A 23,594-nucleotide genomic window follows, 5' to 3' on the forward strand; every position below is an offset into this window, starting at 1 on the left:
GATTAGGGTAATAAACAGGCCTTAAGGAAGATTACTAATGGCTAAAAAGTGACTTATCTTGTTTTAAGTGAATAAAACATTCCTCAAATGAAAAATGTTATGATTAAGAGACATTAGCGAGTGGACCATACATTAATATGTAATAAAGTTACATCAAATATATGGTCGGGAACTTCCTCTAGCTTTATTATGTAGTACAAAGTGAATCATACTACTACTATATTATTATCTTTTGTAAATTACTACTACTATATTATTGTAACAAAAACTATTTTAAATTTTATAAAATGATTGATACCATGGACTATGGTCAGTCACCTGACTATTTGAGCCAATTTGAACGCATAAAACCATGGTGAGAATGAAAAAAAAGATTCCAACATATACCTTAATGTCCGATCCATTTTTTAGCTTCGTTCGGATTTGTGATTGTAGCTCTTTACTATGTTATATAAAATATAACTGAACCAAAATTTTGATTGGTTCGATTTAATTAATATTTTATTTTACCTAAATATTTTCATCAATTAATTTGAAATGTTTTTTTCTGTATAAAAGGTTATTTTCTTTTAGTTTAGAAACAAAATTAGTATTTAGTAGGGACAAAAAATTGTGGAGTATACTTATTAAAAATGTTATTTTCCTTAACACATCATATTATTAGCCAAGCAAGCATGGAGAATAGTCCGATTGCTGGCTCGGGACCTGCAACTTCAGTTTCATCCTAGTTTGTGATGAACTCTGGTTTTTAATACATTTTGGTGTTTAAAAAAAGAAAGAATTGTGGAGTAAATTCATATTTGCTTTCATATCATAAGTGGCAATTAAAGATGGATTTTTTTCACGTCCTGCGTTGGAAAGTAATTTTTTTCTTTTAACTTTAGGAATATCCCATGTCCATAGAGAAGTTCAGATAATTTCTAAAAAAGTGGTGCGGTCCACGGATGGATTTTCACTCCGGTTACCAATGAATTGTAAAATAGGCAGTATCCGCATGGTCACAAACTGAAGTATAGTGGACACAAGATAGAAGTAATCTTGTTTAAGAGATTGTACCTAGCCGATAAGTAAATTTATCATTTCAATGTAATAAAATTTTAATTTTGCACCAAAGAAGACATTTCAGTACAAAAATACATATTATTTATAGATGGCTTACTGATTAGATATCTGTAAAAGTATCCTAGCAAGATCTAACTTTTCGTTAACTAATTAAATTCAAGAGTGATTTTTTTATTTCTCAGCTGCATGGAAAAGTTACAACGAGATATGAACAACCAACAAAGAAAAAAAGTAAGTGAAATAAAAGTTGGACCGTGTCGGCCATATTAACTACTTTTAATTTAGTCAACAAAATCATAACAACTAAAACTTTTACTTATCAAATTTCTTTTTCTTTATTTTGTTGACAAAAGAATGAATTCGATCTCTTCTGCTCGTTCAAAGTCCATGCTAAATCGAATTTCGGCTATTCGTTGGATACTAGATGGGGTCTGGAAAATATCTGTCTTTCCAGTGAGATGTAAGTTATCGAATGTGAAATTTGTTCCGAACAATTTCAACTATCTTAATATCAGTAAACTAATTGTTTTTCTGAACAACGTGCAACGATAAATTATTTAATTTAAACCATATTTAAAAACAAAATCGTGTTAATAAATCAGATTTTATTATTTCATAACAATATTTTAATATAAATATTGATTTATTTAAACATAAAATTAAGATAAAATATAAAAAATGATTTATTTTAAATTATAAATAAGAATAGATATGTATATATATTTAAAATTACATATAATCTTAGATAGATTTTATATATTTCTTTTATTTAAGATATATTAAACCAACTTGTATAAAATTAAAAATAATTTATATACAAATTGTATGTTACCAAAAAAAAAACACAGAATTTGTAAAAAAATTAAATATCAAAAGGAAACAGATGGTATTACGATTAATTTTTTTAATTTTTAATTTTTATAAATTTTTATAAAATTTTGAAACTCTTGTTTAGTAATAAAAATTGTATGATTATAAAATAAGATTAAGTATTATTTTAAAAATTTTAAAATATTTATATTTTTATTATTATATTATTTAATATATTTATTTTAGTTATGCTTTATGATTTATTTACTCTAAAAAGTTTGTCAAAAATAAAAATCAACGTTAAATGTAATTATCCATATCATATTTAGCCATAACACATGCCATCATTTATAGTAAGCCATGTTATTTTTTTTGGTGAAAATGATGTTCAGAAAACATGTGTAAAATCACTTTTTATATAATGTCTACGAGATTAAATGAACGAGGCATGAGAAAAAGTAAGTATACATTTTTTTCAGTTTTATCTAAACATATAAAGAAGAGATCAGTAATTTATTTTACCAAGAAAAGAAAATAAATTAGTAATTTAAATATACTTTTATCATAGTTATGTTTTATTTGATCTTTAATTTTTCTTTTACTAGTTTTTTTCTGTTTTATGTACGAATTGTGTTTTTAGATTTGTATTTTCTTATCTTGTAGTATTATCTGTGTTTTGTTATCCTTTATATTTAACCTTTTGTTTTAATTTTTTGTCCAATGTTAACTTTAATCTTTTTAATTTTCCATTTTTGTTTCTTTCTGTAAATAGAAAATATTATTTTTATTTGAGATTTTACTAACAAGGGATTTTTAAAAGAGTTAAATATTAGAAAACCTAAAAAGATTAGTAGACTAACACACCAAAAAGATAGCATAAGCGGATTTTACTCATATGAATCATATATATATATATTATGTTAATTTTTATTTATTAGTATTCGGAGCAAACAAAAGATAGCATATGCTGCAGTTTTGATTTTTAACATATGAATCATAAAAGTAGAATTTGACAGAAAAAGAATTATAAAAGTAGAAAACATGGCGTAGAATTTGACAGAAAAAAGTATTATAAAAGTAGAATTTGACGGAGCAAACAAATATTTCGTCGCATCAAATAATTTATATGTTTCATATTTTTTTACAATACTGTGCCGTAGAACGACATATAAAAAATTCACTTCGCAAATAATATTATAGATTATTCTAAAAATATATAAATAGAGATATCTTTATAAAATATTTTGTCAATTAGTGACTGGTATAGTTAGGTTTAAGATTAGATAAAATTGTTCAGTCAGCTAGAAAGCCTATTGTGAACATGCCTGATAAAAGAGAAAAATGTCTATTTGTGTATGATAAATAGTCACATCCTGCGCAAACTATTATTCTTTCAGATTAATTGTCATCTTAGAGTTAAAATTTGTTTTATTTTAAATGCCGTTTTATGTTTTAATATATTTATTTAATAATTTTTCAATTTTATTTATATTCCTTAAACTTATCAGTTAATATAATTAATTAAATAATATATTAATTAGGGATAAACCATAAATTTTAATGATTTTTTAATCTATACAAAAAAACTTAAAACGACATATAAAATAAAACATGGTTAATTCGTGATTTTCTTCTTTTATTATGTACATTTCGCTAATTTGCCTTTTATATAGTCTGACAAAAACCAGCAAACTCACTTGCCCAAAGAGTTATTGGCAAACTAGAAAATTCAAGAGTGGCACATGAATTTGTTTTATTTCTAAAAAAATCACATATGATGAAATAATGATTTATTATCTTGTAACAAATTAACTTCGTTGCGAGAATCTTTGTACTGTATACAGGGTTGATGTAGTGGTTTCTTTTTCTACCATATAAAAGAGAAACAACTTTAAGCCTACTATTTCACAAAAAAAAAAAAAAAAACAACTTTAAGCTTACGGTAACAGAGCCTCTCAGCTTTGCATGCTGAGATGGAATGATTACTTTGGGCAACCGCATGTATGAGAGACAAAATGATTACTTCAGTACGGTTCGAGACGGATTACTCGGACTTAGTCGACATGACTACAAATCCGATGGACTGGCCAGCATTCGCGACATAGATTGAAGAGTTCCAGAGGTTACATGATGACTTTGAGGATATGAGACTATCTCATATTCTTCGGTATCGGAATGGGCGGGCAGACGCGTTAGCGAAAGATGCAAGGACCAGAGACTATATTTTCTCCTATATAGATCAGACCCGGACAGATGGAGATGCTCCTCAGAGAATCGGCTCGTCTGTTCTTCACTTGATCTAGCCTAGATGGAAAGACGACAAAAAAAAAAAAACTTCTTAGAAGTTTGGGAATTACAGAAACAAATAAAATCGTCTACAAGTTGTCACCTTTTTATGTCGACTTCATCAGAATTTAGTTATTTACACTCAACTAATAAATCAACCAGGAAAAATATACCTAAAATAATTTCGTAAGCAAGGCATAACCTACACTGTAAGTCTGCAGATGATTTGCTGTTTTAGTGATCTCCAGAAACAGTCAACTATTTTCACAATTGTTTTTCAAATTAGTAAACGACAAGACCCAACGCGCCCAACCACATTTAAAAAATCACATGATTTATTGATTCTTCTGCATCACCGCATCTGGCACAACCTATATCTCTTTGTATCTCTCTCACCTTCAGTTTTTTTTTTAACAGCTATACATCCTGACATCAATTTCCATTAAAAATGCTTTATTTTTGGTGGACATCGTACATTCCAGCAAAACGCTTTCAATATATCAATTGTAGGTTCAAAAATTACTGGTGGTTTTTTTATCCAGGTAGACGTGTTCTATTTGGTATCCTGATTTGACCGCATATTTTCTATTATTAGTGAAATGCCATTCATCCATGTCCACTATCTGAGTCATGCTCAGTGGTATGCTTTCTATGATTTTTACATCCTAGGGATCCACCAAAATCCGGATCACCAGCAAGTTCCAACTTCGCGAAGCTGAATTGATAAGTGAGTCCACTGTAATGTTATGTTGATTTTTATTTGTTGGTCTCGAACGAGTGGTTGAGAGTCATAGATCATCCCATACAGATATAGATGTCATGATCCCACCTTTTTGATTAGGAACACTATTATAAACTCATTTAGATGTTGTACATTTTTATTTAAAAAATAATAATTCTTAAAATATTGTATAATTTTATTTATATAAAAGTAAAAGTATTATATTTAGTATTTTCTAAAAATAATTAATATTTTCATTCATACAATAACAAGTTCATATGAATCATTATATATTTTGTTAAAAGTGAAAATTGTATATAATAAATACTTAATTAAAATAAAGTTATATTTGGGTAAATTTTGTAAGTTCTTAAAGTAAAAAGCTTTATTATAATTTAATAACAAGTATCAATAATAAATATTTGGACTATTTTGTAGGAGATAAATGAGAAGAATTATTGGAGCAAAATTTTAAACTCAATTTGAATTTATTCTATTTTGAGGGAAAATATGAGATGTGTAATTAAAGGTTTAAAAAGTTACAAAGATTTCCTATGGTTAAGTCGAAACTTTCTTCTTGGTTCAAGGGCTACGTTTGTAAGATATGAGATGCGTAATCAGATGTCTTTGATTGGCAAAAGTTAGATAGTTATCACTTATCAGGATATCCTTCTTCAACCTTTTAGCATTTTGAACATGTCAAATGGCTTCTTCGAATTTGGATTTCTAGCAAACAGTAACGCTGTAACGGTAGATTATTTGTCAATTGAGCCACGGAAATAATATAGACAACCAGGCGTCAATTGAGACTTTGCAAAATACGCTAGGAAAGGCCATTAACTTTTCTGATGGATCCAAAACATTCGCTTACTAGTTTCCTCTGTAACATCATTTTGAAAAAAAAAACTAAATTTCTGATAAATAAATTGTAACATAGTTACTAAAAAGTACATGAGCCAGATAAGTAGGAAGTATAGACATAATGGTACGTACTCGTGAACAAAAGTAGAAAAATTAGCTGATCAAACTTATTCTTATTTTTTTTTTTTTGTTGGATTTCAGACTCGCTAGATAATAGGGTATCCATTCGGGTTCGGTTCGGGTCTATTCGGGTTTTGAGTCTCCGGGGTTAAAAATTTCAACTCCATTCGGGTATTTATAAATCTTGGGTTTGGGTTCAGTTTGGATCTTTACGTGTTTTGTCCCGGTTCGGACAATCCGTTTAAATTATTTTTAAAATTTTAAAATTCATTATATACTTTAATTTCTCAAAATCTAAAATAAAATAATATATACATATAAATTTGAAATCACATATGCCAAAATAACTAAACTTAACATACAAATTGGTTTAGATTGAATATTTAGATAGAGAATCAATAGATATTTCAAATATTTGGTGTTTTTAGTAATGTTTAGCTATTTTAAACATTAATCTTGACTATTTGTATATATTTTCAAGTATTTTAGACAACTTCAAAATATCTTATATATTTTGGATATTTTTAATATATTAAATTTAAAAATAACTAATATATTTAGATATGTAAATCTATTTCAGATATATTTAGGTACCCAAAATATTTCAGTTCAGGTCAGATTCGGTTATCAGGGCCGGTCCTGGGCAAAGCCTAACGAAACATTGGCCTTAGGCCCCCAAAAATTTTGGAAAAAATTACATAGAAAAAAAGTCTCCAAAATTTTTTTTAGACCCCCAAATTTACCAAAAAAAATTTTTAGCTGGAATTTTTTAAAAACCGCCTGCAGCCCCCTAAATCTCAGGGCCGGCCCTGTCGATTATATACCAAAATTTTGAAACCATCCGGATATTTAGCTAATTTTGGTTGAGGTTTGTTATTACTTTTTCGGATCAGATTCGGTTCGGTTTTTTGGATTCCGTTTTTTTTTCCAACTCTAATATACATGTCGTATCTGTTAATATATCTTAATCAGTCCACCTTCACTAACATCACATATTTCTTATTTAATTAATATATTTTGACCAAAATTAGAGTGAATTCATGGAATTGTAGACATCTAATGTTTTGATCAAAAAAAAAATTGATCAAAAAAAAAAGACATCTAATGTTATTTCGATGACATATCGATCGACATGTATCAATGATGGTCGCACAAGGTAAAAAGCAGAAAACAAACAACAGTCCAAATGTTAAATCAGAAGAGACAGAGGAAACTACATTTTCGTTGCTTATATATATAATTAACCAAATGAAAAGAAGACACAGTTTTATTTTATGATTAATGATCACTAGAGAGAAAATATCTTTGGTCGTTTTAAGTTTTAACCCACAAAGTGAAACCTGTCCCCTACCTTTACCATTTCTGAAAAAACGTAAAAGCAATGAAATTATATAAACATCTACCTTTTAACCAATATAGATAAAAATTTAATTTTAATTGATCTATCTAATGCTATCAAGAGTTTCCACAACTCTTGATAATTTTGGTAATTTAGATTAAAATATCAAATTATCCAGGTAGATCAAGTAAACACATTTAATAATTCAAATATTTCTTGATAATTTAATAAATATTTGAATAGTTTCAGATGATACATATTAATTTATACTTAACTAGTATTTTCAGTTTTAATTCTAAATATAATATTTAGAATATTTATTTAATCTTCAATTTAGTATTGGTTCAATTTAGATATCCAAAATATTTTAAATATAAAATTATTAGATGTTTATCAATTTGAAATTGGATTGGTTCATTTAGGTTTCTAAGACCATATACAAAAGATTCAACACACAACGCCCTCCACATCATCTTCTCTTTCTTCCACATCAGTTTCTCTCTCTTCCAACTAATAATTCAACACCCACTCATTTTTTATACTCTACAATGGTTTGTTTAAAATAAAATTCAACACTCTACCCTACAATTTTTATTTTCCATTTTTTTGTTTTGTTTTACATCTTTTATTTTGTAATTACATATTAATAATTATTATTAGTTTAAATTAAATTACAATACTTAAGAGCTATATAAATGATTAAATAATTTATGTTTAATTTTATAATTTTAATAAAAATATCAATTATTTAAGACATGAAATATAAAGAATTATTATTAAAAAATAGAATTACGAAAATTTAAAATTTAATACAATACATTAATAAGCACACAACACAAATAATAAAACACATAACATAATTAGTACAATAAACACAACTCACAAACTTGGAAATCTTTCTAACCACGGAACATGCTGAATTTTTGCCATATGTGTTTGACTAGATCTGTTTGCAGTTCGTGATGCACATTTGAATCCCGCAACTCAGATCTAGCACGCACGTGATTTGCAAATGAAGGTAACACTTCGGTCGAGAATGGTTGTGGGGCATTAGATCCACTTGCCTCAGATTGATCATAATCGGTCCAGAGTTGAGCATATGTATCTCGTTCATCCTCAACAATCATATTATGCAATATGATACATGACCTCATTATGATAGCCAAATCAGAAATTTCCCACAAGCGAGCTGGTTCCCGAATGATTTTAAATCGAGCCTGCAGCACTCCGAATGCACGTTCAATGTCCTTTCGACATCCCTCCTGAACTTGTGCAAATAACTTGTCTTGTTCACTCTGTGGAAGCCTAATCGATTTGACGAAAGTAGGATAAGAAGGATATATACCGTCAGCTAGATAGTACACCATATTGTAAGGTCGTTGGTTCACGAAGAAGTTCACTCTTGGAGTATTTCCTTGTTCAACATCATCGAACACTGGTGAACGATCTAGAACGTTTATATCGTTCAATGTGCCTGGACATCCAAAAAAAGCATGCCAGATCCATAGATCATGGGTTGCAACCGCTTCAAGAATAACTGTGGTAGTTCCCTTGTCTCCCCGAGTATATTGTCCTTCCCACGCTTTAGGACAATTTTTCCATTCCTAGTGCATGCAATCAATACTCCCAATCATTCCCGGGAACCCTCGCATTTCACTAACATGCAAAATTCTTTGTAGGTCATCTTCAGTTGGGGCTCTCAGATACACTTGCTCGTACAATTGTATGATTCCCTTACAAAACCTACGCAAGCACTCCAAAGTTGTTGTACCTCCAATTTTGATGTATTCATCAACTGCGTCGGCTGCCATACCATATGCTAACATCCGCATGGCTGTGGTACATTTCGCTAGTGGAGATATACCTTCTTTATTAGCTGCATCAAATCGTTGAGTGAAGTAATCGTCACTTCTTGATAGGTCCTCTACAATTCGGAGAAAGACATGTTTCCGCATCCGAAATCGTCGACGAAACATTGTATCATCATATGTAGGTTGATTGGAAAAGTAGTCGTCAATCAATCTTTGATTTGCCGCTGCATGATCTCTTTTGTGGTATCTCCTCTTGCTACGAGGTGGATAGTCTTCCTCGATTTTCTTTCGACGCTCTCTAAACTGGTTGAGGATATACCTTTCTTCAATTTCAGATTGTCTTTTGTAAGCTTCGATATCAAAAAGAAGTTCTGAAGGATCCATATCAAAAGGAATTTCCGATGGATCCATTGTGGTATTGGTACATCAATGAAAGAATGAGTCTTTATTTATAAGACAATGAAATCGATAGATCATGTTCAGTGGTTGGAGGATAAGATTTTTACATTGAAGAAAAAGTCATGGGCACTCGACAGCATTATTAAATCGTGTTGAGTGGTTAGAAGATAAGATTCTCCCATTTAAAACTGAAATTGACTGATAGCATTGATTGAAAAGTCACGGGCACTCGACAGCATTATTAAATCGTGTTGAGTGGTTAGAAGATAAGATTCTCCCATTTAAAGCCGAAATTGACGGATAGCATTGATTGAAAAGTCACGGGCACTCGACAGCTTTATTAACCATGTTGAGTGATTATAAGATAAGATTCTCCCATTTAAAACCGAAATTGACGGATAAGATTTTATATTATTAAACCATAACATAACAATACATTATTAAAGCATCAACAGACAACAACATTATTAAAGAAGAAAATTACAACAAACATTACAAAAGCATGAAGTGACATGGTGCAGACAAGCATGGAGTGGGATGATGCAGAAACCACTTGTGACTACAATTATTTTCCAAATAATTCGTAGCTCAACTGTTGAAACAACTCGTTGCTCTGGTCATTGAGATGTTCCTTTTCACTTAGCTTCAGCCACATCTTCATCTTCTTAGCCCGAGTTTTTTCTTTCATCAATTGATTTGCCTCCTCTTGCCTTTGGTTTGCCTCCTCTTGCCTTTGGATTGCCTCCTTTCGCCTTTCGTTTGCCTCCTCTTGCAATATGGCTAATTTTTCCAAGCGTTCAAACTCTTGAGCCTTGATTTGTTTGAATTCATTAAAATCTTCGTTGACCACTTCCAGGGCTACGCTCTTGCCTTTCTTTTTAGCTTTTTTCTTTGCTGCATCCCTTCCCATTGGACGAGCAGTGGATCCAACAGAGTTAGAGTCACTAGCATCACTATCGTGGGCTCTCTTAGATCCACTGCTTTTAGAGCCACTATTCCCTCCAACTTGACTACCATAACGTGGTTGATCACGGACAGCGATCCATTCTTTCATTAAATTGAAATTTCCGGTACCACCACCTGAATAGATTTCTTGCGCTTTCGCCAATACATCTTGCTCCGACCACCCACTTTGTTGCATACGCTTAGCGTTATCGTAAGCGCCAATCCATTTTGACAATTTTTGGTTCATGTAGTTGTAATGATTTCTGCATGAAACTCCACTGCGCGGAGGATCAAATGAGCAATGTTCATTACAATACTCAGCAATTTTGCCCCAAAATGATTCACTTTTCTGGTTTCTGCCAACAACGCTGTTTGTTCCGTATTTGATCCACCCACTCAATAGCACCAAATTTTGCTCAGTTGTCCATTTGACGCTTTTTCGGGTAGCAGAGGCTGAACTGTCTGCTCCAAGAGTTGCTTCATTAACCCCACTTATACCACCAAGAGTCATTTGTGTAGAAAACTCGGGAAATTCAGTTGCTCCAACATTCGAAGCAATTTCCTTATCCGTTGGAGTAGAAGAATAAGTGGGTGGTTGAGATGAATATGACATTGGCGAACCATAATATGGATGGTAGTTTGGAACAGCCGATGGCGTGAAAAAACTTGGTGGAAAACCATAATTTGGTATGTTTTGGGGTTGGTTGGGGTTAGGAAACGGATTTTGGAATGGATAGTTGTTGAGATTCGGATAGTTAAAAGGGTTGTTTGAAGGGTTTTGGATATTATTAGAAGAGTTTTGGTTGGGATCCATTTTTTCAAAGAAGATAGAAAAAATATAGAAACAAGAGTTATGAGAGGCTAAAGATGGTTTTTTTTTCTGTGTCCAAATCTAATGAAACAAGTCTCTATTTATAGAGTATGAAATATGATAAATTTTGAAATAATTTTTTTTTTAAATAAATATTTTAATATACAATAATTGAATGAAATAATGTAGAAGAGGAAAAAAAAAAACTAAAACACAGCCAATCAAAGAAAAGTCGGCAGAACCACTTTCTCTTTGGCCAATGGAACTATGCCACATCAGACTGTCTCTCTCCCTCTCAACGGGTTTAATTTTTTCAGCTAGTTGTGTGCCAAATCATTTTAAACGTTTGATTAAACACACCACTGCATTTGGTTAAACGTGAGATTAATCTCTATTTAGACTACAAGCAATGGAGGTGTTGAAACTTTAATTCAACAGTTTAATACTTACAATGCATGTGTTGAAAGGAGAGTTGAATCATAGGTGGATTAATCATAGTTGAATATTTTCAACTAGTTGAATCGAACATGGGTGGAGAAAGAGAGTCCACGTGTCATATTATTATTAGAGTTAAAAATTGAAATTTGAGGAAGAAAGAGAATGAAATAATTTATTTTGTTTTTTCCACCTCCATTATTTGATGTCATTTATTTCATAGTAAATTAATTTTTATATTTATATTTTAATCATAAAATTTCATCATTTTTCATACTCTATTAATAGAAATTTGTTTCATTTTATTTGGACATATATTTATAAGACTATATACAATAGATTCAACACACAACGCCCTCCACATCATCTTCTCTTTCTTCCACATCAGTTTCTCTCTCTTCCAACTAATAATTCAACACCCACTCATTTTTTATACTCTACAATGGTTTGTTTAAAATAAAATTCAACACTCTACCCTACAATTTTTATTTTCCATTTTTTTGTTTTGTTTTACATCTTTTATTTTGTAATTACATATTAATAATTATTATTAGTTTAAATTAAATTACAATACTTAAGAGCTATATAAATGATTAAATAATTTATGTTTAATTTTATAATTTTAATAAAAATATCAATTATTTAAGACATGAAATATAAAGAATTATTATTAAAAAATAGAATTACGAAAATTTAAAATTTAATACAATACATTAATAAGCACACAACACAAATAATAAAACACATAACATAATTAGTACAATAAACACAACTCACAAACTTGGAAATCTTTCTAACCACGGAACATGCTGAATTTTTGCCATATGTGTTTGACTAGATCTGTTTGCAGTTCGTGATGCACATTTGAATCCCGCAACTCAGATCTAGCACGCACGTGATTTGCAAATGAAGGTAACACTTCGGTCGAGAATGGTTGTGGGGCATTAGATCCACTTGCCTCAGATTGATCATAATCGGTCCAGAGTTGAGCATATGTATCTCGTTCATCCTCAACAATCATATTATGCAATATGATACATGACCTCATTATGATAGCCAAATCAGAAATTTCCCACAAGCGAGCTGGTTCCCGAATGATTTTAAATCGAGCCTGCAGCACTCCGAATGCACGTTCAATGTCCTTTCGACATCCCTCCTGAACTTGTGCAAATAACTTGTCTTGTTCACTCTGTGGAAGCCTAATCGATTTGACGAAAGTAGGATAAGAAGGATATATACCGTCAGCTAGATAGTACGCCATATTGTAAGGTCGTTGGTTCACGAAGAAGTTCACTCTTGGAGTATTTCCTTGTTCAACATCATCGAACACTGGTGAACGATCTAGAACGTTTATATCGTTCAATGTGCCTGGACATCCAAAAAAAGCATGCCAGATCCATAGATCATGGGTTGCAACCGCTTCAAGAATAACTGTGGTAGTTCCCTTGTCTCCCCGAGTATATTGTCCTTCCCACGCTTTAGGACAATTTTTCCATTCCCAGTGCATGCAATCAATACTCCCAATCATTCCCGGGAACCCTCGCATTTCACTAACATGCAAAATTCTTTGTAGGTCATCTTCAGTTGGGGCTCTCAGATACACTTGCTCGTACAATTGTATGATTCCCTTACAAAACCTACGCAAGCACTCCAAAGCTGTTGTACCTCCAATTTTGATGTATTCATCAACTGCGTCGGCTGCCATACCATATGCTAACATCCGCATGGCTGTGGTACATTTCGCTAGTGGAGATATACCTTCTTTATTAGCTGCATCAAATCGTTGAGTGAAGTAATCGTCACTTCTTGATAGGTCCTCTACAATTCGGAGAAAGACATGTTTCCGCATCCGAAATCGTCGACGAAACATTGTATCATCATATGTAGGTTGATTGGAAAAGTAGTCGTCAATCAATCTTTGATTTACCGCTGCATGATCTCTTTTGTGGTATCTCCTCTTGCTACGAGGTGGATAGTCTTCCTCGATTTTCTTCCGACGCTCTCTAAACTGGTTGAGGATATACCTTTCTTCAATTTCAGATTGTCTTTTGTAAGCTTCGATATCAAAAAGAAGTTCTGAAGGATCCATATCAAAAGGAATTTCCGATGGATCCATTGTGGTATTGGTACATCAATGAAAGAATGAGTCTTTATTTATAAGACAATGAAATCGATAGATCATGTTCAGTGGTTGGAGGATAAGATTTTTACATTGAAGAAAAAGTCATGGGCACTCGACAGCATTATTAAATCGTGTTGAGTGGTTAGAAGATAAGATTCTCCCATTTAAAACTGAAATTGACGGATAGCATTGATTGAAAAGTCACGGGCACTCGACAGCATTATTAAATCGTGTTGAGTGGTTAGAAGATAAGATTCTCCCATTTAAAGCCGAAATTGACGGATAGCATTGATTGAAAAGTCACGGGCACTCGACAGCTTTATTAACCATGTTGAGTGATTATAAGATAAGATTCTCCCATTTAAAACCGAAATTGACGGATAAGATTTTATATTATTAAACCATAACATAACAATACATTATTAAAGCATCAACAGACAACAACATTATTAAAGAAGAAAATTACAACAAACATTACAAAAGCATGAAGTGACATGGTGCAGACAAGCATGGAGTGGGATGATGCAGAAACCACTTGTGACTACAATTATTTTCCAAATAATTCGTAGCTCAACTGTTGGAACAACTCGTTGCTCTGGTCATTGAGATGTTCCTTTTCACTTAGCTTCAGCCACATCTTCATCTTCTTAGCCCGAGTTTTTTCTTTCATCAATTGATTTGCCTCCTCTTGCCTTTGGTTTGCCTCCTCTTGCCTTTGGATTGCCTCCTTTCGCCTTTCGTTTGCCTCCTCTTGCAACATGGCTAATTTTTCCAAGCGTTCAAACTCTTGAGCCTTGATTTGTTTGAATTCATTAAAATCTTCGTTGACCACTTCCAGGGCTACGCTCTTGCCTTTCTTTTTAGCTTTTTTCTTTGCTGCATCCCTTCCCATTGGACGAGCAGTGGATCCAACAGAGTTAGAGTCACTAGCATCACTATCGTGGGCTCTCTTAGATCCACTGCTTTTAGAGCCACTATTCCCTCCAACTTGACTACCATAACGTGGTTGATCACGGACAGCGATCCATTCTTTCATTAAATTGAAATTTCCGGTACCACCACCTGAATAGATTTCTTGCGCTTTCGCCAATACATCTTGCTCCGACCACCCACTTTGTTGCATACGCTTAGCGTTATCGTAAGCGCCAATCCATTTTGACAATTTTTGGTTCATGTAGTTGTAATGATTTCTGCATGAAACTCCACTGCGCGGAGGATCAAATGAGCAATGTTCATTACAATACTCAGCAATTTTGCCCCAAAATGATTCACTTTTCTGGTTTCTGCCAACAACGCTGTTTGTTCCGTATTTGATCCACCCACTCAATAGCACCAAATTTTGCTCAGTTGTCCATTTGACGCTTTTTCGGGTAGCAGAGGCTGAACTGTCTGCTCCAAGAGTTGCTTCATTAACCCCACTTATACCACCAAGAGTCATTTGTGTAGAAAACTCGGGAAATTCAGTTGCTCCAACATTCGAAGCAATTTCCTTATCCGTTGGAGTAGAAGAATAAGTGGGTGGTTGAGATGAATATGACATTGGCGAACCATAATATGGATGGTAGTTTGGAACAGCCGATGGCGTGAAAAAACTTGGTGGAAAACCATAATTTGGTATGTTTTGGGGTTGGTTGGGGTTAGGAAACGGATTTTGGAATGGATAGTTGTTGGGATTCGGATAGTTAAAAGGGTTGTTTGAAGGGTTTTGGATATTATTAGAAGAGTTTTGGTTGGGATCCATGTTTTCAAAGAAGATAGAAAAAATATAGAAACGAGAGTTATGAGAGGCTAAAGATGGTTTTTTTTTCTGTGTCCAAATCTAATGAAACAAGTCTCTATTTATAGAGTATGAAATATGATAAATTTTGATATAATTTTTTTTAAAATAAATATTTTAATATACAATAATTGAATGAAATAATGTAGAAGAGGAAAAAAAAAAAAACTAAAACACAGCCAATCAAAGAAAAGTAGGCAGAACCACTTTCTCTTTGGCCAATGGAACTATGCCACATCAGACTGTCTCTCTCCCTCTCAACGGGTTTAATTTTTTCAGCTAGTTGTGTGCCAAATCATTTTAAATGTTTGATTAAACACACCACTGCATTTGGTTAAACGTGAGATTAATCTCTATTTATAAATATATGTCCAAATAAAATGAAACAAATTTCTATTAATAGAGTATGAAAAATGATGAAATTTTATGATTAAAATATAAATATAAAAATTAATTTACTATGAAATAAATGACATCAAATAATGGAGGTGGAAAAAACAAAATAAATTATTTCATTCTCTTTCTTCCTCAAATTTCAATTTTTAACTCTAATAATAATATGACACGTGGACTCTCTCTCTCCACCCATGTTCGATTCAACTAGTTGAAAATATTCAACTATGATTAATCCACCTATGATTCAACTCTCCTTTCAACACATGCATTGTAAGTATTAAACTGTTGAATTAAAGTTTCAACACCTCCATTGCTTGTAGTCTAAGATTTTGGGTAATTTGCCAGCCCTACATGTCATGATCCCTTTAAAAGCAGTAAAGATAAATAAGAAGAAATGGACTGGGTTCGGTAATTCGATGCCACTATCAAAGTCAAATGTTGAGAGTTCCGAGTCTTCCGACATGTCAAATTTATTTATTTTGAACATGTCAAATTTAAATATTAATTTTTTACATCATGACATTGCTTCAGCGTCAGATACGATTACCTGCCAATTAGAGCACCATTATCCATATACGAGGAAATGATTCTCGAAAAGTGATTAGTTGCATATTAAAACAAAAGTTATTGATGAGATTCTAATACCTATCCAATAAATTCTCAAAAGCTCTTTTTGAGAACTTATTGGGTTGGTATTAGAACCCCATCAATCACTATTGTTTTAATTACCAACTAATCAACTTTCTGAGATTCCTTCTTCATACTGTTGATAGACTTGTTCTTAGATTCAAATTTATACAACGTCGCATTTTCTGTAATTGTTTTTTACCGAGCTATATATATATTATGTATTTATGCATGTGAGAGTGTGGTTATGAGTGCACCTCCAAAATCCATGGTCCTGGAAGTAGGTTCAAAACTTTCACTCAAGCATACATGTATCCATCGTCATTCAAGATCTAAATTATTATAATTTCCAGAACATAATAGATTTGCTTCATGTCAGCAATTCATGCAGTACTAGTTAGCCATATATAATTGAATTTAGCTAATGACATAATACAAACGAGTTGGATACAAAATCTGATCTTGAGGCCATATAGTGGTTATCAGAAAAATGTCAGAAAGTTAGTAACCTATATTATTAGTTTTATTTTTCTAATCGATATTGAGTAAGGAGCCTTATGATATAATGCAACCTTTTGAAAAATTTAAATTTTTTTTATTTTTCAAAATTTGAAATCTTATCCCAAAACCTCACTTCCCAACTCTAAACCCTAAACCCTAAACTCCACCCTTAAACTCTAAACCCTAAACCCTAAACTCTAAACCCTAAACCCTAAACCCTAAATCCTAAACCCCCCCCCCCCTTAACTCTAAACCCTAATGTCTAAATTAATTTACCATTGGGGTATAAATATTTATCTCTTTTGATAAAACATTAAGTGCTATTTTGGTCATTTTTATTCTTATAAGCTATATTTGTGACAAAAAAAAATTTTGTGTTATCCTAGTCTTTTTCTCTATATAATTTGATATTTAAAAAGGAAAAGAAAAAATATTTAAATCCGTTAATATTTTTTGTAACTGGTAGTCTGGTACAATGAACATATACTTGCTTCTGCTCCCGACTTAAGCTCTCGGCGCGGCCTGAATAGGATCCCTATCTTTACAGATTGCCTTTCTCTAACTAGTCTCAAAGATTCTTAGATGAAATTCATTTTGTACCATTTCTTTTAAATAAATTAATGAAAACTAGTATAACAAAATACAGATATTCATGAAAGTGTCATAAATTAACGTCAAAACATAAGAACACTCCATAACAGACAACTACAAAAGGCAATGGCTAGATAAGCTAATAAAAACCCTAATCCCATAATTCAAGAACACTCCAAACATACAAATGTTACTGATTGTTGATCATTATCTTCTTGAATATTGAAAAGTGAGAAAAACATACGATTTATTTAACAAAATTAAGCATCTCAGATAAGTGATCATCATTAGGATAAAAGAACACTTATGATTCGCATAAAAGTCAACAAAGCATACAATACAAAATTAAATCAGTAACTCCAGAGACTCTCTTCCTGGGAATTCTCCGGCGAATCATCGGACGGAGGAGACCCTATCCACGGCGGAGCCACCATCATCCCCTTCGCCATCTCCTCTAGCAAACCATGCATGTTCAATAGCTCTTCTTCATCCACAAATTCCATAGCTGAAGATCCCACCACCTCGGCAACTTCCTCAACCTCTTTTTCACGTCCCTTCACAGCCGCATTGGCAGCCGCAGCTGCAGCCTCAGCGCCAACCGTAGCAGCCGCCGTAGCCGCAGCCATTCGGATATGAGCTGCGGAGGAGGATACCGGAAGAGGGTAACTCCCGACAGACTCCGGGAAGTTTAAGACGGCTTCTCGGCCTTTAAGAGCTAAAGCCGCCACGTCGTAGGCGGCGGCAGCCATCTCAGGGGTCGTATAAGTCCCGAGCCAGACACGTGTCGTCTTCTTAGGCTCTCGGATCTCGGAGACCCATTTGCCGCTCCGGCAACGGATCCCACGATAAATCGGATGCTTTTTCCGGCGAGGGGTAGGGCCGGCCTCGGTAGTGGCCATTAAGATGACATTATCGTTACTACTTGTAGTAGAAGAAGCAGCCGCAAAAGAGACAGTAGCAAGTGGACAAGAGTGTTCACACGTGGATGACTCTGAGAGACTGTAACCGCACGTGTGAGCTGGGACAATAGTAACTGACGATGAAGAAGCTTGGCTTATAGGTTTAGGTTCAGTGAAAGGATCTTTAGGGTCAGCCATATATATAAATGTGTGTATATTAGTATATAGAGAAAGATAGTAAGAAACGGGACCTTAGGGTTTTTGTGAAAGAAATTAAGGTTTTTAAATATGAGATGAAAGTGCGTGGCTATTGCGTGGGGTTTCCCTAAAGTGTGTTTTGTTTGTGTTTGGTGGGGTTATTTTTAACTGTAAAACAATAACAAAAATATATATTTTCCTTTATTATTCCTTCCAGATTCAGAGTTTTTTTGTATAGTATCAGTATCGACATGTCGACATGTCGACATGTATATGATGAGGTGATGGGATCATTTTTGACCAAACCCGAAAGTGTTTGATGTCAAAAAAAAAAAAAAAAGACCAAATCCGAAAGTGTTTAGAAAAAAAAATTCATTGTTGAGTGACGAAGAATCTGACTTTCACTGAAAATGAGAGAGAATAATGTATATTTTCATGTTCATAAATATTTTATGGATATACGGATGTAAGAGATACGATTTTATAGACATTAAGTTTTATACTTGCGATGATGAGAATAATATATATTTTCATGTTCATAAATATTTTATGGATATAAGGATGTAAGAGATATGATTTTATAGACATTAAGTTTTATACTTGCGATGATTCTATAAGGAATTGACTTGAAAAGAAACTATATGGGCTTAGAGAACTTTTATTCTGGATCCTAGATTGAGGCCTATTAGCCAATTATTTTCATTGGGTCAGTATATTTGAGAAAAGTGTTTAACTGTACTTCAATCCCAAAAGTTTTTATTTCAACAATTTTATTCCATTTTTACCATTTAGAACCTAAATAAATCATGCGATTGTGAATCATATTCTATTACAGTCTTCTATTTCCTCATGTGATATACATAAGGGCTGTTCGTTTGGTTGCCGCAGGTACCGGCGGCAGCGGCAGCGTCAACATTTTGCGTCAACTCTTGTTCGATTCGTTGACGCAGGAAGCTGCATCTGACGCCGCGTCCGAACGCCGCGTCCTGCGGCTGACGCCGATAAAATCTGCCGTCGTGATATAATATGCGGCAGCATCAGCGGCAGCGTCAGCGTCAGCGTCTGCGAAACGAACAACAACTGTCTTCATTGACGCTGCCGCTGACGCTGAAACCTGCGGCAACCAAACGAACAGAGCTATAGATGTAGTGGTTTCTGAGATATTAATCCTGGTTTCACTTCATAACTTCTTTTTTACTTCTCTGGTTATAATACAATTTGTTTTTGCTTAAGATCGGTTATTATACCTAAGCATTTGGGATCATCTCGATCATTTTGGTTTTATTTGACTTTTTGATCTGATTTCGGTGATAATTTAAACGCATTTTTAAATTTATTTATTAAGTAATTTGGTATTTATTTGATTTTATGATTGTGTATAGTTCGCAGAGCCGTGCTCACCTTGAAGTGAAAAAAGCATTCGCCTAGGATCCCTTAATAATGTAAAAATTTTGGGGCCATAATCACTTTTTTTTTGTACCTAGTAAATATTAATTAGATTTTTACCAGATTTCAGATTCCTTTTTTATTTGAATTTTTTTTTTGTTAGAATCTGTTTTAGTTAAAACCCTAGAGACTTTAATTATTTTATAAAATCATCACTTCTAAGTTTTAACCCATGAAAATTAGGATAATTTGCTGAAAAAATCACAAAACTAAAAATTGAAACAACTTTTGTTGACTTTTAAGGTTTTATCTATTATTATCTGGTTATATATATATATATATATATATATATATATATATATATTTATTTATATTTGTATCATTTTCTGAATATAAGTAAATGAAAAAATATGTAAAAGTATTATATAGTAACTAAGTTCTAGAGACTTTAATATTCTTAAAAGTATCATCATTTTAACACACAACTTTAACCTTCATTTTTATGTTACTAATTTAATATTGTACATCACATTTTTTTACACATTTTATATACTATGATAATTTGGCAAAAAATATTAAAGAACCAAAATAAATTTATCAAAAAATTTACATTCTAAACTTTGTGTATCATTTTTATTTTCTAATTTTTAATCCATATGGCAAAATAAGTTATTTTGAATTATTTTATTTTTAATATAATACACATAAAATTATATAAACAAAAAATATAATTTCGCCTCAGGCTCCTGTATCTGTTCGCACGACACTGATAGTTCGATTAGACGAATGATTAGGACATGACTGGTTTTCCCGCTACCACCTACAATCGTATTTTTTTGCGGTTTTTGGCGTTGTGTAACAATCACAGAAAATGTTATAAACCGCTTCAAACCATAATGGACCTCTTAAATTCAAAAGCTGAGTTCAATTAGCGTTTGTGGGTGCGTGAGGTAACATTTCTTATTTTTTTAAAGAAGATAATTAAATATAATAATAAAAATGTTCAGTTGAATTTTAAAACTGAAATTATTTGAAATACTAAAAAAAATATTATATTTTAATTTATATTAAAATTTTAAAACAAAATATTTTCTATAATTTTTTTTAAAAAATTAATAGTATTGTTTTATAAATATAATTTTTATATTTATTACAGTAATATGATTGTTAATATTTTTGTAATTATATAAAATGTTAATATTGTTAATTAATTATTTACCACTGATGTGTTATCCCGTAAACACACTAGTTTCTAACCGTTGTACCAATTGTACAAATTTCTTAATAACACTTAGAACTGCAACCATCCGCATCCGTAAACGTCCGCAACCGCTCTGGTTACAACAGTGAGGCCTAAGATAAAGACATTATTTATGATTAATAAAATTGGAAAACTGGACATGTGAAATGAAATATACTTTGAGGTGAGTGGTACGCGGTTAAAATCGTTTAATCACACACAACGTTATGTTTCAACATCTTTGTAGCGGTATAACCAAACAACAATAAATGTTTTCTTTTCCCTTTGTGAGCTCTAAGAGGATACTAAAATAGTATATGCCTATCAAATGTGGAAAAAAAAAGATCACGCTCATAAAACTGTAGTTCTTCCAATCGGATCACATACATAAACAGGGCAGTCTAACAGCACATGCAAGTGGAACACTCGAACAGAATCCGAATAAAAAATAATTTTTTTTTAAGAATTTGTAAATAAATATATAAGTTATGATATAAAACTTTAAACTTTTACATATATACTAAATTTAGAGTTTATAATTTCAAAAAACGTCAAATATATATAAATAAAGCTATATAATTTTTTTAAAACTACTCCACCACATCGTTAAATATATAATTAATATTTTTTTTGAACAGGGTCCGTAAATAATTCTAGACGGCCCTGTACATAAAGGAAATGGGTCGGATTTGGATCAAACTAAGCTTACAAACAGTAGTAACAGGATTACACGTAAACTGGATTACAAAGTCTGCAATAGAATATGAATCACAATCACATGATTTATTATTTAGGTTATATTACAGTCTTAATTATAATTACTAGTATCTATAGGAAAACATATGTTCCCAATGTCCAAAAAAATCCAAAAAATGTTCCCAATGGAATTAGTGTTTATGTTTTCGTGAATGTCTAAAGGTTTTGGGTTCAAAATTTTCTAAACGATGTTTAAAATATTTTAAATTAACTTTTTTTTTTGTCAACCAAATTATCTCTTCTTATGAATATGGATTCCAACACTTATAGGTACATGGTAAAAGTATTTTCAACTCATTGCTATTTTTGATTACAATAACATTTAGCGTCAATTTCATTTTAACTTATTGCTATTTATTCCTCCAAAATATAAATTCTATTTTTCTATATTTAGGGAAAGAAATATCAATTTTTATTTTTACTCTATATTTTAAAGATTACTATATTGGAGCAAGCTCTATCTCTATTATAGAGATTTTTTTATTTTATAGTAAAATATAACGAAATAAACGTTATCAAGCGAATGTCATACCATTTTGGCTGGTTAGAGCTTTTATGAAAACTTAAAGGTAAGCTAGGAGACGTTTTTCATGTTAATTCTTTGTTTTAAGAAAATGCATTCACGATGTTAAAGAAAAATCAGGTGCGCAGAAGCCATCACTTTGAACAACTCACATGGTGGTGTTTTTCTCTGTCGCAAGCCACAAACTTTTTTTCTCTTTCCAATGAATATGTGGTTGTTTTAATTCTATTGCAGTTTTATCAAAAAGGAATTAAATCTTTTATTTTTTATATTTATTTTATAATCGCGAATATACAACGGACCAAATTCCAACTAATTAGTCTTTTGGGTGTCTATCCACCAGCGTCAAACAAATTCGGTTTCTCGTAATAGGATTTAGACTAGGACCGTTCAATATGGTAAAATCGAACCGTACCGAACCGAATCAAAATAGACAATATGGTTTGGTTTTGGTATATATCATATAAACTGAATGGATATAATTTTATAAAAACCGTAGAATTTAGATATGGTTTGTATATAACCGATTAAACCGAATAAACCGACAAAACCGATTAAAAGTAGAAACATGTAAATATGTATCTATTTTATAACAATACATGAAAATAAATTTGTTATATAAGTTAAATTTGTGTTAATAACTATTACCATAATGTTATAGTAATAAAGAACCTTATATAATTTGTAAAACACTTGAACTATAATTAAATAACAATACATCGTAATTCAGACATCTTATTTTCTAAGTCTTTTTTTTTTATCTTTTTGCTTTATTTTAGTATTCACTAAATTAATATGAAGATGATAAATTTGATGGAAAATAATTAATGGAAAATTTTCACAATTTTTTTTATCTATAAACAAACAGAGTTTCGTGTTCAATCGAAAAAGTGTTCAATCGAAAAAGCATGATTTTAATGAACACTAAATATGGAAGAGTGGACAAACTTTTCTTTTATGTTTCTGTTTTGTTTCATA

General features: G+C 31.8%; 4 protein-coding genes and 1 pseudogene across 4 annotated transcripts; all 5 read right to left on the bottom strand.

Annotated features, from left to right (window-relative positions):
* Window positions 1-6,733: 6,733 nt before the first annotated feature.
* LOC106356579 lies at window positions 6,734-9,424 on the bottom strand (annotated as a pseudogene).
* Window positions 9,425-9,945: 521 nt separating this feature from the next.
* On the bottom strand, window positions 9,946-11,168 carry LOC106355393 (glutathione S-transferase T3-like). Its single transcript, XM_013795356.3, has one exon. It carries the CDS (start codon window positions 11,166-11,168, stop codon window positions 9,975-9,977), a length of 1,194 nt encoding a protein of 397 aa, XP_013650810.2. The 3' UTR covers window positions 9,946-9,974.
* A 1,168-nt stretch (window positions 11,169-12,336) lies between these two features.
* LOC125593420 (putative nuclease HARBI1) lies at window positions 12,337-13,732 on the bottom strand. The gene has a single exon (XM_048770030.1). The coding sequence runs from the start codon at window positions 13,714-13,716 to the stop codon at window positions 12,394-12,396; it is 1,323 nt and encodes a 440-aa protein (XP_048625987.1). The 5' UTR covers window positions 13,717-13,732; the 3' UTR covers window positions 12,337-12,393.
* A 508-nt stretch (window positions 13,733-14,240) lies between these two features.
* LOC125593421 (glutathione S-transferase T3-like) lies at window positions 14,241-16,217 on the bottom strand. The gene has a single exon (XM_048770031.1). The coding sequence runs from the start codon at window positions 15,461-15,463 to the stop codon at window positions 14,270-14,272; it is 1,194 nt and encodes a 397-aa protein (XP_048625988.1). The 5' UTR covers window positions 15,464-16,217; the 3' UTR covers window positions 14,241-14,269.
* Window positions 16,218-17,842: 1,625 nt separating this feature from the next.
* Window positions 17,843-18,777, bottom strand: LOC106430209 (ethylene-responsive transcription factor ERF026). The gene has a single exon (XM_013870977.3). The coding sequence runs from the start codon at window positions 18,709-18,711 to the stop codon at window positions 17,965-17,967; it is 747 nt and encodes a 248-aa protein (XP_013726431.1). The 5' UTR covers window positions 18,712-18,777; the 3' UTR covers window positions 17,843-17,964.
* Window positions 18,778-23,594: the final 4,817 nt, after the last annotated feature.

This window comes from Brassica napus, chromosome C9 (genome assembly GCF_020379485.1).
Source record: "Brassica napus cultivar Da-Ae chromosome C9, Da-Ae, whole genome shotgun sequence".
NCBI classification, from domain to species: domain Eukaryota; kingdom Viridiplantae; phylum Streptophyta; class Magnoliopsida; order Brassicales; family Brassicaceae; genus Brassica; species Brassica napus.

What these genes read in the sequence shown, in the direction of transcription:
- LOC106355393 (XM_013795356.3), bottom strand. Translation starts at nt 11,168, where the DNA reads ATGGATCCCAACCAAAACTCTTCTAATAATATCCAAAACCCTTCAAAC.
- LOC125593420 (XM_048770030.1), bottom strand. Translation starts at nt 13,716, where the DNA reads ATGGATCCATCGGAAATTCCTTTTGATATGGATCCTTCAGAACTTCTT.
- LOC125593421 (XM_048770031.1), bottom strand. Translation starts at nt 15,463, where the DNA reads ATGGATCCCAACCAAAACTCTTCTAATAATATCCAAAACCCTTCAAAC.
- LOC106430209 (XM_013870977.3), bottom strand. Translation starts at nt 18,711, where the DNA reads ATGGCTGACCCTAAAGATCCTTTCACTGAACCTAAACCTATAAGCCAA.